Source organism: Lissotriton helveticus, chromosome 3_1 (genome assembly GCF_964261635.1).
Source record: "Lissotriton helveticus chromosome 3_1, aLisHel1.1, whole genome shotgun sequence".
Taxonomy (NCBI): domain Eukaryota; kingdom Metazoa; phylum Chordata; class Amphibia; order Caudata; family Salamandridae; genus Lissotriton; species Lissotriton helveticus.
The window spans coordinates 127,721,966-127,739,356 of NC_136061.1; the positions used below are offsets into that span (position 1 = coordinate 127,721,966).

Sequence of the window (17,391 nt, forward strand, 5' to 3'; positions counted from 1 at the left end):
TTCAATCCCGGCGGGTCCACTCAGCCTTTCATCCATCTGAGGTCGATAAAATGAGTACCATTGATTTGGGTAACAATGAACAACTGTTATTGAGCGCCAAGAGACCTCTGGGTGAATGCGCCCTTTACAAATACACATGTTATGTTGTTATGTAACAAATACTTAATTGACTCATTTAAGGCCTGAGCAAATTTATTGCCAAGACCTGTAGAAACAATTAGAAAGAACTGCTGCGTAATTTAATTTTGAAGATTACTTTTGAGCAAGCGTTGAAACAACACGTTTGTGCTATTTGTTACAAGCAAGGATGCTGGTTGGCTGAATCTTTCCCTTTAAGCTATGCTTTTATCGAATTACTGTACTTGTGCTATTTTCACCACTCAGTGCTTAATGTTCTCCATATCCATTGAGTCTTTTGAATAAGATTTTTGCCTAACAAAACATGATCATGAAATAATGAAATAAGTGTCTTCTCGGTAGTAAAGCTGAATACTTTATGTCCACAGGGTGAACCTGGCATGAAAGGTGAAGACGGAGAGAAAGGGACAGAGGTAAGATGTGTAGACTTCTTCGGTAGGCAGCAGCCCTGGGTAAGAGTAAAGTTGGACTGGAACTATATGCTTCAACAGGGCTGTGGGTGGGCAACGAGGCATGGGAAATATTGCATTTAGCACATGTGCATGTATTGTGGTTCATAGAAAAGTTTGGGTAGTGGGCAGAATTTACTACTTGCATTATAGTTATATTTGACTTCTATGAAGACAACCTGGATCTACGCTTATTCGTATAAGCCCTATAGGATAGTGCAACTGCGGGGTATTATACCTTTATACCCTGCTACCGAGAATTATACGAGTTGTGAAGTGCCCTCTTACCAGATTATAGACCCAAGACACAGGTGACACCCCCTAAGTCTGCTGTGTGAAAGAGCCCTTAAGTCTAAGGCAGCGATTCTTAACCCGTGATCCAGGGATCATTACTCAGGGGATCCACGACTGCTTAGAAAATGAAAGAATATTAACAGATTAATAAAGTGTGTATAAATACAAAAGTACAATTCCAAATTGTAAAACGTTCTGTAAATGTGAATTATTTTGAAATTGAAAGTTAAAAATTAAGTTTTTATCCTCATATTAATTGGTAGAAGTAGTGCAAGTGCACTGAAGAGAATATAATATAGACGGTGGTGGCCTCAATTGAATTTAGAAGAGCTCCAACCTTCCCATTAATATTTAATAGTTTTTTATATATTTCATTTTGAATTAAATGAAATATTTCAAGGTTTGTGTATGTGTTTGATGATTGCTTATTCCTATAGTTTTGTTTATTGTTCCAGCTGCCCTGGACGCCTCAGGGCAGCTGCAGCGCTCTACAAGTCACATTTTCATTTCATTTCATTTCAATTGCTTAGCCCGGGATCCCAGAATTTCAATAAATACTCAAAGCAGGTCTCCTAATTCCAATAATGATCCATGCGGGGGTCCCTTGATTTCAGTAATGATTAACAGAAGTCAAAAGGCTATGAACCACTGGTCTAGGGCGCTCATTGGACATGCATGTGCCGGACCAATTACTGGGTCGACCGAGGATCAACACAGACCTCACATTGCCACCTGTAGATGGTATGCAAGGCAATATGTCTGAACATGTCCTAAGTGGCCATATATAAACATCAAGGTGTAAACATGTTTTTATTTTCAGGGCGAAGGAGTTCAGCAGCTGCGGGAGGCATTGAAGATCTTGGCTGAAAGAGTATTAATTCTGGAGCATATGATTGGAATCCACGGTGAGCGCTGCTTAAATTGTATTGGTGATTCTTGGTGGTTGGCCCTGGCACTCAAATACTTATGGCCTGATTTAGATATCGGTGGATGGGTTATTTCATCACAATGGGGACGGATATCCTGTCCACTGAAATCCAAATCCGATAGGATATTATGGGATTTAGATTTCAGTGGACTGGATATCCATCCCCATTGTGACGTAGTAACCCGTCCACCGATATCTAAATTAGACCCTTTATTTTGGCTGGGAGGTGTGTGGAGTTTGTGTCATACTTTCCAGGCTCTGTCACTGTGCTAACCACCCAATGGCCCTTTGGCTCTCTGTTAGGGCTGCCAGAGCCAGAGAAGAAACCATAAGTAGCCCTGGCAAAAATATCTAAAACAGCCATGCTTCTCCCCTTGTCCTCTCCCTATCTACATCTTTTTTTCCTCTCTCTGCGTGTGCCTTCTGTAATGGTCCGAAGAAGTACAGAAGCACCAGTAATGCCCTCGGCTTTAAGTGGGATGGAACGAGTGAAGGCTCCCATAAAGGTTTAGTTTTGGAGGATAGTGTGGCGGAGAAACATGCTCAGTAACTATAATATGTCCTGTACATTGGGTAGTCTTCTGATGGCATATCTAGGGTTACGTTGTTACTGAGCTGTGTTCTAGACTAACGCCTGTGGACCAGAGATACATAAACAGGGAAAGTTCCCGCCTAGCAGTCAAGCAGTGCTAGTAAGGTTAGATTTAGCCCGGTTCGATACCTAACCACCTGGTGATCCTCTGTGAGTAGGGAGCAGCTAGGGCCACCATCTGAAGCCCAAGTTGCCAGGCAGTGGTTGCATAGTCTTAGGGGTCACAAGTAAGCGGCAACGCGGAAGTCTGTCCATGTAGAAGGATAGATTGCTGCAATGAATAGCCATAATCCTGCTGTAGTCAGCTTCCTTGGCTCACAAAATTATTACATTCATTCGGGGCAGGGTGAGTCTCACTTCGGTAACAGGAGCAAGATGCCCTACATTTTTAGGGTTACAAATCACAGTGAAATGCATTTTTATGTTTGATAGCCATAGTCTATGGCACCCATCAGTAGGTGAAACTCTATACTTTTGAGGTTCCAGAACTCTCAACTTCCCTTTTAAGGTTCTCGGTTTCTGGTGCCAATACAAATTAGAGGCTACTGGGGAACCGCAGGTGCCCACGTCATGCTGTAGAGGCTGTGACGCGACACACCTCAGGCCACCGTGAATGTTCAACTGTTGCTCTCGAGTGTTGCTGAACTAAGACCTGCTGGAACTGATTCAGCTTTAGCCAATTGCAACAAAGCATCCTTCTTCAGTATGATTTTCCAGAATCAAACAATGCCCTTGGCCTCAGAATAAATTCCAAAGGGAAGAAGGAATCTTAAGGAGAAGAGCAGGAGACATATAGGAAGAGAGGAGACAGCTAAATCTGGCTACCACTGACCCTACGGACCACTCTATAACTTTAGGGGTGCATTCACCCAGGGGACCCCATATGGGTATCCCACCCAACATGTTGACCAACCAGACACAGGTGCAATCAAGGTTGCCTGAGGGGAACCACTCATGACCTACAACATAGACCTACCAAGGAGAGCTAGTCGGCAATCCCCCAAATTAATATTCATTAAAAAGGCCTCTGCTGCACTACATGATCAGTAGTGTGCAACAGAAACTGTGTGCTGATGTGGAAAAGGGCTGATAGTTGCTCAAGCTAAAATAAGTTCCATTTTGGGTGAATCCAAAACACCCAGAAAAGTCTAGCACTCCACTGCTGAGAAATATGCTATAATCAGGTAGGGTAGAGGTCAAGAGACTTGTGAGAAGGGACTTCCGCACCAGAATACATAAAAATCCTTCTTGAATGATTAATTGAGGAGCAGGTTGTCATATGGACACGACACCTACAGGCTTTCATTTCTACATCGTCTGATGAACTCTTGTTTCCATTGTAAGGCATCTCCAGACCACTGATGTGAATGGCCAGAACTCTTCTGGCACACATATGTTTCATGCCATGCCCAGCACCATGTCGGGAACACACATATTACACGCGGAGACACCAGGCAAAAGCCATCTTCACATATGGACAGGCAAACGGGCTGCACTCATGAGGTATTTAAAAGGGCCGTCCAGTGGATGATGTCACTGCATCTCAAAACTCCAGTTGACATCATCAGAGAAAGCCATAAAATACTTTTGTTGGTTATTGTAAGAGATTTCAGAGTTGGGTAAAGAGAACTCTTGTTTTTTCTGCACTGGATGGTTCTTTTGACACTGGCACTCTTTACCAATAATTTTAATCTTGACAGTTGTTGTTTTTGGTTGTAAGGTTGTAGTGTGCGGTAAGGAGGAAGCCGCCAGTTCCAGATCCATTGGCAGCTCACAGTAGCATGTTGATTATAGCTGCATAGACACAGAATCACGAATAGTACACAGAACAGATTCAGCTACCAGATCTTCGTTAATCGTAGTGGTGCGTTGTAAGAAATGTAACAGGATGCATTGTGCTCTGCATCATATGGCCAGAAATTTGTGTACGTGTAAACTTTCTTGTTCTTAGAGAATATTGCTTTTATCTGTGATTATCACATAACACTGAAAACCAATTAAAACTACTCAGGACCTATTCCCTTGATTTTCTAGTAGTGGGTAGCCAACCCCTGGCAGAATCTACTGGCCCAATACATGGATCCGGACAGTCAAACAGCTCAGTGACATCAGCAATGTTAAGAGGACTTGTAAGGAGTCTAAGTGACTGGCTGGGCAGCCATGACATGCAGCCTCTCCAATATGTGGGTGACGCTCAGATCTATGACCTGTATAGGGGTCAATCAGTGCTGGAGGTCCAATACCCTGAGAAAACTGGTCAGTCATTGTGTCAGTGGTGTACAGTTTGTGAAAATACAATGAAACCTTGGGACAATCCAGAACATTTCTGCCTGGGCTGTGGGACTGCTGATACCTTTCCTTGCCTAGGATCTGGTGCTAAGGCTCACCATAACTATTCCAGCCAAAGGTCTGTTGTCGCTTATTAGATCCAGTGCCTTTTTCTTGAATGGCGTAAAATATTTGAAACTCTCTATGACACATGGTCAATGACGCGCTGACTTGCTGTTGCATCACAGCCTGAGCAAATCTGCTTTTTCCCATTACTGTGCCCAGTGGGGTTACTCCTACTTTTTTAGACTTCACATTGTTTTTTATATTGTACACTGCCTTCATAAATGATTCTCTAGGGGTGTTTTTCAAATAATGAATAACACACGTCTTCTTTCAAGTAAAGAAAAGTATGACAATAATACGGACTATAAAAACAAGTTCTTTTTAGGAGTCTATTGATACCATACAACGTCACTATTATTGCACAATAATTCTAAACCGTTTAAACACTTTGATAAAAAACTATAAAGCACCTCTCATAACATCGATATCATATTTCTTCTATTTGTCGCATTTTAATCAGTACGACGTGTTTAAATCAAATATGACTTACCAAAACAGTTCACTGTTATCAAGCAATAATGGTATTTGATTTGGTTGTAAATTGACATTTTAGATGATATACATTGATTATTAATTGGATCAGCAGTTGAAAATAGAAACTATATATGCCTCCTTCCCCAGAACTGACTCCTCAAATTTGGAGGAGGAACTGACTATTCCGAATTCGCTGTCCCCTGTCTTCTTAGAATTTCTAGACCTATCAGAAGAAGACACTCTTGCAGAATTACTTAAATGTAAATCTGGATCACCTAATGATCCCTGGCCGGCGAAGCAATATAAGGCTCTGGCTGTTCTACTCAATCCTTTTCTTAACTCCATTTGGAATGACTCCTTGAGAACAGGTAGGTTCCCTGATAAATGGAAGCATGCTTCCTTAGTTCCCATTTTGAAAAAGCCCAACGTGGACCCAGACAACCCAAGCAACTACAGGCCAATATCCCTTTTGTAGGCACCAGCAAAAATCCTGGAAAAATTGGCCCATTGTCAGCTTGCCAATTTTATTGAGTCTCATGGCCTGCTGCATGACTCTCAGCATGGCTTTCGGTCCGGCCACAGCACGGAGTCAGCCCTGATCGAAATGGCTGACTCGGTGAGATGGACGCTGGACCGCGGGTCGAGGGCGGTGTTAGTGCTGCTGGATCTATCAGCAGCATTTGACACCGTCTCTCACAAGATTCTGCTGAAGAGGTTAAGGTCCCTGGGCATAGGCGGTACCGTACTGAAGTGGATCTCTTCTTTTTTATCTGATCGCACTCAGCAGGTATATACCCCCCTTATACATCCTTCGCTAGACCACTCAAATGGGGGGTTCCCCAGGGTTCTTCCCTGAGCCCGCTACTCTTCAATGTATATTTTAGCCCTCTTGCTGAAATGATTGCCCAGACCGGTGTGAAATCATCTTCATGCGCTGATGACATTCAGCTTCTTTTCACCTTTGATGAGCCCACTGATTCGGCATTCGATCCCCTGAAATCATGTCTCAGGGAGATATCGAAATGGATGGACTCTAACTCTTTGAGACTCAACGCTGGAAAAACGGATATGTTGTTCTTCAACTCACCATCCCCCTTGGATTCTAGCCTATGGTGGCCGGAAGACTTGAGTCAAGCCCCCATACCAAAAGATTCAGTCAGGAACCTAGGGGTTCGCTGGGATAGTCACCTCTCTTTTAGTGCCCAGGTGCAAACAGTAACAGCTTCCTGTTTTTCCAAGATGAAAACAATAAAAAGGCTTATCAACTATCTACCTACCGACTGCCGATTATCACGCTCTGATAATCTCCCATCTCGATTATGCAAATGCGCTCTACCTAGGCCTTACGGCTGGTCTATGTAACAAACTTCAGACTGTACAAAATGCTGCAGCCCGTCTTGTTGAAGGAATTCCCCCCAGACAACATATTACCCCATACCTTCGCAGACTTCATTGGCTCCCCATTGCCAAGAGATGCAAGTTTAAAGCCATGGTCCTGGCTTACAGAGCCATGAAGGGTAAAGGACCAGCCCACCTGAAGTCTAGCCTTCGTCCCTACCACAACTCCAGAACGTTGCGCTCGAATTCCCAACTTCTTCTTGTCACACCTAGATTTTTTTAAAACCCCGATCAGGGGGGAAATCGTTTGAAGTCGGCGCTTCTCAGCGCTGGAATAAACTTCCATTATCCCTACGGGCATGTCTGACAGAACCAGCATTCCGTAAATCTCTCAAGACCCACCTTTTTGGCCTTTAAACAACATACCTCACAATTACTGTTGCCATATCCATTAGCGCCGGGATGCCCCATTGGGTCAGCTGCGCGCTTTACAAAATACACTAATAATAATAATAATAATGAGGTCCAGTCGAAAAAGTCAGTTTCGGGTAGATAAATTCAAAGATATGGAGCAAAAGGCAAAATCTGAATTGTTTCACACATTTGGTTGGATACCTGCTAGAAGCCAATTTTTTTTTAATAAAAAGCCCGTGCACTTAGAGATGTAGCCTTACGGCTAGAGCGGTCGACCTCAAAGCTGGGGAACTGGATTCGAGTCTCGGCAACGATGCTCAACATCCTGTGATTCTGGGCAAATCACGTATTCTGCCCGTGCCTAACAAAAAGGAATGTGTGCTTCTGTAATGAAACTGGTGCTCATGTAAAGCACTCGGATACTTGCTAGATAAAATTCTATTAAAAAAAACTGTGTAAATATAGTACCTTACACACCTTTGACTTCTATTCCACTAGGTCCAAAGCCCTTATGCTCTCCTTGAAGTATTGATGAATTGAATACTCAAAAGATCCATGCACTGAGTCAGAGAAAAGAAACACACCACTGTCTCTACATTGGCTGGAAGAGTCACCTCATATTTACCTACATATTTAAAAAAAGAGCACTCAGAGTGCTTATAGACATAACCAACTTTAGGCATGCACAACACTCTTCTTAAAGGCACAGGCACGTATGTGGCTCTTTTCTGCATACAGTGATGAAGGCTTCCCTGTGACAGTGTGTATGGTCCATTGTTCTTTAAAATGTAGTCAGGTAACCCCTATTGCAAAAGAAGAACTTGGAGTAGATCCAGTAAATCCAATCAATTTCTGCCCTATGACAAACCTCTGCTACCAAACATTTCCAGGAAGCTGTATAGCTACACAGCTAAAACTGCAAAAGCTAAAAAAATGAATTATTCAACAATCTTTAGTCGCGATTCACCATAGAGACTTGATGCTGTAAATGGTGAATGATGTTTTATGAGTCCTGGATAAAGGTTACACTCACTTACTAATCCTCTCAGCTACGCTTAATACAGTTTACCACTCCACTCTTCTAAAAATGCACAAGGAACATGGGACTAGATAGAACAGTCGCAAAAGAGTACACCTCTTACTACTCATCTTGTGAGGAAATATTGCATTCTTCTTAAGACTCACACATTAGGTGTGACCGAAATGGATGAATGTTGGTCCTGTACACCCCGGTGACAATGGTATGTGAGTCCAAGGTGTGCATAGATTGTTGAGAGGTGTTATAGAGATAGACTCTGCTACACCTTGGATTGGAATACTCTGACATTGGTCCATGGACTTCCCAAGACCTGATGGCATTTGTTCTATCTTGAAGAAGAAGCTCAATTTTAACAACCTCCACCCCTCACAGAGCTCTGGAGTCCTGTTGCTGTCTTTCGCACAAGACATGACTTATAGGAAACACCTTCTGGTCACCACAAGTGCAAAATCACAGGAAAGATCTAAGTGACGAGAATGGCCATCCTTAGTTCAAAAGGGCCACACGCTGAGATGAAGCGTATGAGAAACTTCTTCACCTTCTGAAGTCATGCGAAGCCATCTGGTCTGAGATGATTTCTGTATACTGTGCTCTACACTAGAACCTGTATGAATGCAACACTGTGCCCTGCGCCTCGTGCTCTACATTCATCATGGTTCATTTGGAAGAAACAGTGAACCAGAACAGGAATATAAAAAGAAGAAGCACCTCCTAAGAAAGCTCACTAGGAGGATAATCCTTCCATTGGATCAGATATTGAATCCAACCTGAAACCTTCAGAGTCGCACAGATTTACTTGTCCCATATCAGGTGGAGGTTCAGATGCAAGTCGAAAATATGGCTCACAGACATATGGCTTCAGTGGAGAAGAATAAAAAAGCAGAATGAATCTTCCAGGTACAAAGCGATTTCACCCGGAAAGTAACAGCATTGATTGATGAGTTATCACGAAAGGCCCAAACAATCGTGGCCAAAAATTGATTGTCAAAGTATGAACTGGAAGGAAACAAGAGCACAGACAAACTTTCTCTTAAGGTCAAAAGGAAACTGAATTTGATCTTTATTCATCACCATATTTATGCTGCTATGTGAGTGATGTGGACTCTGTGTAAAACAAGTTGTCTCTGCATTTGCAATTAACAAAAATATTCAGTAGGTGCTGGTACCAACAGGTTAGTACAAGAATAAGATTAAATATGTATTTGATAAAAATCTTGCATACAAAAGAATGGAGAAACTTGAGTAGCACTCTGAGTTGCATTATTGTAATACAATTCTGAAATTGCCAAATAAGAAGTCCAATTGTCTTCAGTTACATTACAGTAGCACTGTAGATATTACTCTAAACTCTGATTAGTTTGCTGTTTTTTTCCATTAGACAGTAGTGGTAATCCAAAGATGAAGCTTGTTCAGCCTCCAATGCCCAACACAAAGCTTTCTCAAAGAATGATAGATTTTCAGTACCTCTATCAGAGATGATAGTATGAGGCAGTCCGCGAAAAGCAAAAATATATGTAAGGGAGCATTAGGTATTTCCTCAGACATTGGTAGTTTCAACAGAGGAGGAAATTAGATATACTTTAAAAGGTGCCCCCTGCAACTATTATCACATGGTTCCATTCTGAGGGTGGAAGGTCAACGATAAAATCTGTTGAAATGACAAGGTTCAGGAGTCAATGACAGAGGCTTCAAATATAGATATGAGTTACCGCTTAAACTGATAGGCATCCACACATGCTGTTTCCGTGTGTTAGCAAATCAAAGCCAGTCCTAACTGGTTTGATGAATGCTTGTTTCTTTTCTGTTCTCTCCGCCCCTATTCCCTTGTGTGCTTACTGTCACCCTCCTCTCGCCCACTGCTTAGGTAGGCCCGCATATGTAAAGACACTTAGGAAACCTTTGATATCATTTATGCAACTGCTTGATAAAAATTCTTAGGTGTAGCTCACTTTATTAGGTTATGTTGCAATTTTGCAATATTTAAGCACTTTGTATTTGGGGTTTTTGTAATTTAACTGTAAATTTTTTTTAATTGTTTGGAACTTTCTTCCTTTTTGTTTTATCTCACTTGTTCTTAACACGCTATTGTGCTCAGAATGCAAATAAAACATGTTCTGAAAACTGTTAGATAGCCTGCAATAAAGCTATTGTGTTGTTTCTCTATCTCTCCTTGAGGCTCTTTCTACAAAGACCTGTTGCCCCTAATACTTCGTCAATAGCCTTTCCTGTCCTTGTTAAACCTCTCCTTAGTTATCTCTCACAGTCTTCTTCTAACTAGTGTGGTAGTTCATACAATCCATTCTTCCTTTGATCATAAAAAGCATATTTTCCACATTGCTATTCCAGATCCATCTACTTCCACTGAACCAGGCTCGGGGCAGGAAACCTTGGGCGCTATCATCCCTTCAAGCACCAAAATCAAGCGCTCAGGACACTGGCAGAGGCACTACCCGTACCACGTCTTCTCCTCACTGCTGGACAATCGGGAGACCCGGCGCAGGAAGTGATGCAATGGGCAGGAGCATATGGACATTCCTAGGAGCCGACAGATGGCTCGCCTGCGCCCTGCAGGTGCATCACTTGATGGCGGTGGCGTTTCAGGGGCTGTCTTTGCAGCGTACCCTCCTCAAAGACTTCTCCATGGTCACACTCATGCACGGGTGCGTCCCGTTCAAGATGAAGTTAGCATGTTTGATATTACCTAAATCTACACCTTGCTAATAGGTTTTGTTTCCTATATTCCAATTTTTAATGCTTATCTTTGAATGCAAAATTTGCAGAAGAAAACACTCCTATTATCTGTGAGAATTTTTTGTTTTGTCTGTTCACCCCAAGGTATCCCCTAAAATAATTGCTTGCCATCATCCCTTTGTTATTCTTACTGTTCCTCAGTTTCTCACTTTCTTCTGAGGCTCTCTAGTGTTGGATGGATATTGATCGCCCAAAAATACCGTGATTGCAGTTGGTGTTGTGTTGACTCACTGTGGGCCCCTCTTCCTGACCAGCGTGACAGCGACTTTAGAATCATACTTTACCCAGTCTCATATCAGAATTGTATAATGACGCGTCCTCAGCAGTGCGGCGAAATCGGAACATTGTGTGCAAGATCTCTCACTTGGAATTTCAACGAGTAGTAACTCTGTCCACCAGAGCACTTGACCACACATGACTCAACTATATAATGACAACCTGGAACACTAAATGTAGACTACGTAATACAATATATGTCAAATTTGTGCATTTACACCCAGTCTTGTGATACCATTGACATCTTGACTGTACAGTTGTGCATTAATATGGCACACTGGGTGCATCTCTGTTCTAGATATTCTCTCCATATCCACACCAGCTACACAAGGATATCTGTCTTTTTCCACTGTTTTTCTCCAAATGTCGGATTGTATCTTTCATTTTAGAGATGTGACACCATTCCTGTTATTCAGATTTTATCTGCTATGAGAAGCAGGATATTCAACCATAGTAAAACTTTGCTTGTTGGGGCCATCACTGCTTTTCATCACAGACCCTGTTGGCCAAGTACATATTTTCCGCATTTACAGGATTCAAATTCTATTCATTTTAATTCCCTCAATCGTTTGTAACTTGGTTTCCAAGCCCTCACCATACCCAACTATTGAAAATTAGTCTATTTCCACCTGGGAGGAGGCAAATCCCAGTTCACTGCTATTGGCAGTATAGAGCTGTACTGCAAATTGACATTTTACTGCCTACTAGATTATGTACTGTGCCTTGGAAATTGAAGTATTTTACCTTTTTAGAAAATTCAGACTTATAATTTGTGACTAACCACATTATGGAGCCCACCCTTAGCAAGAAATACACAAAGCAGTCAAGATCATGGAAGGTCTGAAACTACAGTGGAATTTAATATTTTAATTCAGATAGTTTTTTATATCGCAGACTTAACCCTTGTGGGTATCAGAGCGCTTTACAAAGTTACAGAGAGCAGCTTTGTGATAACAATAAAATAAAATACATAGGTAGCATGGGCATAGGCATGCTTTACAAGGCTCAGATAGTAGAGGGGAAACATCAAAAAAAGTCAAAAATAAAGTTACAATTAAACTGAAGGAATAGGTAATGTCAAGAAACAGGAGGGCAGAGTCAGGACTGAACAAGTTAAAAACGAAGAGGTCACTGGTGAAGGTAGTCATCGGTGTGATTGAGAAAAGAAGGGTATCCTAGAATCTAGGGAAGAAATGTGTTCATAAGTAGCACTTTTACTTCTTTCTTGAAGGAATGGTCATACATTCACATGGTTCCTTAAAGCCAGACTTGCATCCATGAGCCACTTCTGGGAAGAGCGGCATTAGTGCCATGACGGGAACCTGTCAGCAGAATTCTCGATCCCAGAGAATGGCAGGAAGGCAGATCCATGATCACTAGTGTCCTTGGCCGACCACTAATCATCCATTGGAATTCTGTGTTTTCCTATTTGACTTCTAGCTTTACTGGGCAGTGTGCCTCTGATCTGGATATTGTGGTGAAGTTGCACCCATTCTACTCACTGTTATCTTCTTCATAAACCTCCTTCTTGACCGTCGAGTGACTGGTCCTGATTCAGGGATAGGGTCTTCCCTAATTGGTCACGTACCAGGGTCAGCGCGCAGCTAGGTTTTCGTTTCAGTCACTTGGCAGTTGCCCTTGTCTTTTTTCTTTGTTTTTTCAAATTAATTGTATGGGACACATGTCTCTGCTCTGGAAAAGTTTTAAAAAAATCACAGAGGTTCTTCACTCTGTGTGCACCATGCAGTATCCTCTTGTGCATCCCTTAAAAGCCAAACTACTAAAGTTACTTGAATCTTTCGACTTTGCAACTTTTTGAAGTATTTTTTCCTTGAGTGTTTCTTAAATTCTGAATAGTGTTTTTGTCGTCAGTCTGGGTTTGACATGAGCAGTTCACTTGGAGCGTACTTTTGGGTTAGAGGCTGCACTTGCCCCACATTGTGCGGTGTTGTGCTTGAGTCTGGATAACTTTGTTCGGATGAGAGAGAGCACCTTCAGCGCCTAGAAGTAAGATGTTGTCTGTCTAGTGAATCTAAATATACCATTGTTTGCGCTTGGCTTAAACAAAACGTGTCATACATACCTGAGAATGAGAGGCAGCAGAGAATAACACATGCAGATGTGGTACCTTTCTCACAACTATTGTGTGATGAACTGAGCATTTTGTTGAGCAAGTCTATGATATGTAAGAGTAGATAAAAACCTTAGATCCTCATCTGGACAGGGAAGAACCACAGGTGAAGGTGAGAGGCCTGAAAGGGATATTACATCCCTCTGGCGACTGACGCTAGTTGACGTCGGCCACACTCTGATGCGTCTCAGATCAGGTTTCCCAGTGACCATTCTACAGGTTATGAATGGCCCCTCTATCCACCAGTTTCTAAATTCATCCACAGTTTTACTTCCTCAAGCCTTGTTGAAGAGGCTTGTAAAAGTGGCTGATCACTCCTTTGATTAAAAAGCCTGGCTTGACCTGATTGACACGTAGAGCTACAGGCCCAAAGCAGGCCTGCCCGCTATGTAAAGGGCACCTGGCGAAGCGATTTTCCTATTTTCCTGACTCTCTTGACCTTCTTGAATAGTTGTGAGTTGGCTTCCTCTCTAAACACAGCAGAGAGATGGCTCTGCTAGCATCCTTACTTAGATACAGGGAGAAAGGATGAGGGTGAGCAGTCATGGCTGATGCTGCTGGATCTCTGCTTAGTACATGCGATGTTGCTACAGTAAATCAGCCATCTCAGTGCTGCTCTGCCTTGAAATGATTTTGATCTTTCCTTAGTGGATGGATTGCGGCAGTGGCTCGCCTTCTTTTTTGCTCTGCTAAATGATCTGTCATGTGTTGGTCATACAAGGCTCTGCTATTTTCCCCATTTTATTAAAGTACACCGATCACCTCTGTGGAGTTCAAATGTTCACTCAGATGTCTAACATTTTGCTACAGTGATTATACGGGGCTTTTGCTGAAATTCCATTATCCTCCTACAGATCCTGTCAGTCGCGTTCCTTCCATCCAGAAGTGAATGGTTATAAACTATATTAAGATGGATGGTGATAAGCCTGAGATGCTCACAGTGGGGAGTGAACGCCTGTTGGGCTAGTAGGCTCTAGCCCTATGTCCACTCACGGATCCCAGGCAAAAAAGCTGAGTGTCCTATTCAAACGAGGTATTCTTAAATGACTGCAAATCATGGTCCCATTTTTCTTACTCTGGCTTCTTCCACTGAAGGTCCTGCCCCTTCGGTCCCTCAAAAAACCATGTTTGAGTCAATGGAGTGATGGTGCTCACATGTCTATACTATGACAGTGCATCTGCGAAAGATGCAAAAGATGTCTCTGGGCTTCACAAGATTGGCGATGTCTAGTCAGCCTGTTGCTGCCTTCACTGGCTTCCAGTGAAGCAAAGATTTCATTTTATAGCACTTTCTTTATCCATCACGCATATCACGTGTTGCACCTTTCTTCTGTCCAAGCTTATCCGCCATGCTCCTGAGAAATCTGTTCGGTCCTTGACATCCTTTGAAAAATCCCAATTTCTAATGGCCTGTTTGGGAGGGGAGAATCTTTTGGCTTTGGAGTTCTATACTGGGTGGTTGTTCTGTTTGTTTTAGGGCATACATCCTGCGCGGCTGTTCCTAGCACTATGATAGCCTTAGAGAAGTATTGCTGTTTGAAAAAATAAATAAATGATAGGTCTCTATAGCAAAGTTAGAAGAACTGATTTTTAGCATCCAGGATGTACAAAAATGTAAATTAAAGTGCTTTGTATTGAGCATATGTAGTGCATATATAGGTATACTCTTGCTAACAGGTGACTGGCAGAAAAACAATTCCCTACGGGTAGCAGGAAGGCTCTAGAGTGCACAAGAGCTTTCTAACCAGTAGATCACATTTAGCAAGAATCAGACATCCCTCTCTTTGTAATAAAAAGAAGCAGCACAATGATGCCTGGTCACACCAGCAGAGAAGGTTCTCCTACGGTAGGTTTAGTCCAAATCTCTGAACAACTTTAAGATGTGAAGTGAGCAACTTTTCTTCTTGACGAGAATAGTCCTGGTGCGGGAGAAAAATGGAAAAAGTAGTGGAAAGCTTCCATGGTCAATTCTTTAAAATTCCTTTCAGGATTCTAGAGAGACTGGATCCTGATTGGGTCTTGGATTTGTAAAAATCAGACATGGAACGCAAGCCTTTGCTGTGATAAGCCTGATTTCTCTTTTGCAGATGCCTTATCACTTTTCCTTCCTTGCTGTAAGGCTGTTTGCATGCTCTCTTTATTGTTTTAGGAAAAGTAGGCCTGTTTTTAAAGGAGTTCTAAATTGTTTCTGCTCGTTACTTTGGTGCGGTTCTATGCGCTGCTCTACTGATGCCGATAGAGAGCACTGAGTACACCAAGAGACTTCAACTTCTATGTGGCAAAGCTCACTGCAGCATGTGGCATGCAACTGTTCAGGTCACTTTTCTAAAAGTGCTCCAAATAAATAGATTCCCTCTGCTCCAACCTCCGCCCTAAACCAGAAAATACTCTGTGGTCATTCTGTGCCAACATTTCTCTCAGGGCAAGTAAGAGTCAAAGAGGTAAAGACTGACGGTCATTTAAGGGTTGACGGATGCGGGGTATCTGCGAAAAATCTGCAGTGGCCCCTTCCACTAAACCTTTGGTTCCCCAGCCTCAACGAGAGTTGTGGGAACTGGTGGGTGTCATTAGCTGGCTCCACTTTACAAAACCTTTTGCCGACCGCCCATCCACCACAGGGCAAAGAGTTTATGCACATTGGATGACCAGCCCTCTCTATGAGACGCTTTCTGACTGTGAGTTATTGCGGACCAGAGCAGGAAAAAGCAGCAATTGCCCCATGCCCTGGGATAAAACTCCCTCTATCTCAGGCCATTACTTTTTTGTATTTTATCAACCACCCCCACTTGACTATGACGTGGCAGCCAGCCGGAATTGCAGTTTTGTTCAAAGTGATCCAACTGTACTGATAGTAGCAATTTTGGTAAAAATAATTCCCACCAAACCTGCAGGAATCTCATAATATGTTGGGTATTACTCCACTCCACCACCTTCACAGCATGGTTGGGCTGGCCTTCTGCCTGCTTAGCTCAAAATGACCAGGAGTATTCTCAAATGATAAAAGAACCGGCTTTTTAGGGCTCAGAGAAACCCACCCGTCTTAACTTCTCTGAGAAGTAGAATACCTTATTAGGGTTTTAGTTGTATTGTTAACCCCGCCAACCCTTTTTCTGTCAGGTCTATAGGGGGAGAACACGTAGCAAGAGACCCCTGACTGAAGCAAGATCGGGGAGCCCAGGGCCTTACATTGTTGGTCTGCCAGAGATTAGGGAGACCCCTTCCAGCAGCCTCAGAGGGTGTCTTCCAGTAGGAGTCCCAATTGGGGAAAAAAAAACAAAAGCTAAAAATCTCACAGATGGCAGCAAGAGTCTATGAAGGCCAGAAGGCGTCCAGGAAAAGGCAACTACCAACAGAGATAGTAGTCGCAACAACCGAGGCCACAAACCAGCTGGGTATTCCTCGACTGATGATTACAGGAAGGCTGGAACATTCAGGGGCGAGGAAATACACCAACAGGAACCATGGAATTGTTGCGATGCAAGGAGGAGTGAGAATTCCGCTCTTATATACAAAAAAAGCATGATATTACCTCAGTACTTTGCATTGGTCACATATTTACCTTGGTCAGATTGTACCCACTATAGCTGGATAAACCTGAAGGAGAAGCCCACAACCGGGTATTTTTGGCATTCAGGAATTCATGGAGGGGCAAAGGAGGGTGATTTGGGGGAAGGGTCCACATAATTACATGTTGTCAAACTCTCGGCTAGGATGTGAAGAATCCAAGAAGGGCTTAAAAAGCAGGTAAAGTAGCCATAGCCATCTGTGTGCAAAAGGAGCCAGCATTTTCCTGGGGTGGGGGTGCAAAATCTAAAACAAATATTGCATCGCCATGACTCTCAGCTTCACAATAGGACAAGACACTGGGATTCTGACACACTAACTTCACACACCTCCTGCCCCCTGACATCAGCAAACACAACCCATGCACTTTCCAAGATCAGCCACATTCCATGCACAGGTATAACAAGTAAAGTCAAGGCAGATAAAGTTACACTCTAAAGTAATATGCCCCTGTGTATGCAGCTGAAAGTGCACAGCGAGCCGCCTGCCGATGATAGCAGATATGCAGAGCACAGATCACATCGCGCAGGTAAAGAAGGTGCACGTCATCAAGTAGGCAGAGGTCTGTAGTAAAGGTAAGGTTAAGTATTAAAGGCTAACGAAAAGTGG

General features: G+C 42.8%; 1 protein-coding gene across 1 annotated transcript in view; it reads left to right on the top strand.

The window, feature by feature from the left end:
* COL26A1 (collagen type XXVI alpha 1 chain) overlaps nt 1-11,692 on the top strand; it is a 715,305-nt gene extending 703,613 nt beyond the window's left edge. Inside the window, exons 13-15 of the mRNA XM_078679370.1 lie at nt 507-551; nt 1,702-1,786; nt 10,407-11,692. Coding sequence (XP_078535496.1) covers nt 507-551; nt 1,702-1,786; nt 10,407-10,567 — 291 coding nt within the window. The 3' untranslated portion in view covers nt 10,568-11,692. The remainder of the gene's footprint in view (nt 1-506; nt 552-1,701; nt 1,787-10,406) is intronic.
* Nucleotides 11,693-17,391: the final 5,699 nt, after the last annotated feature.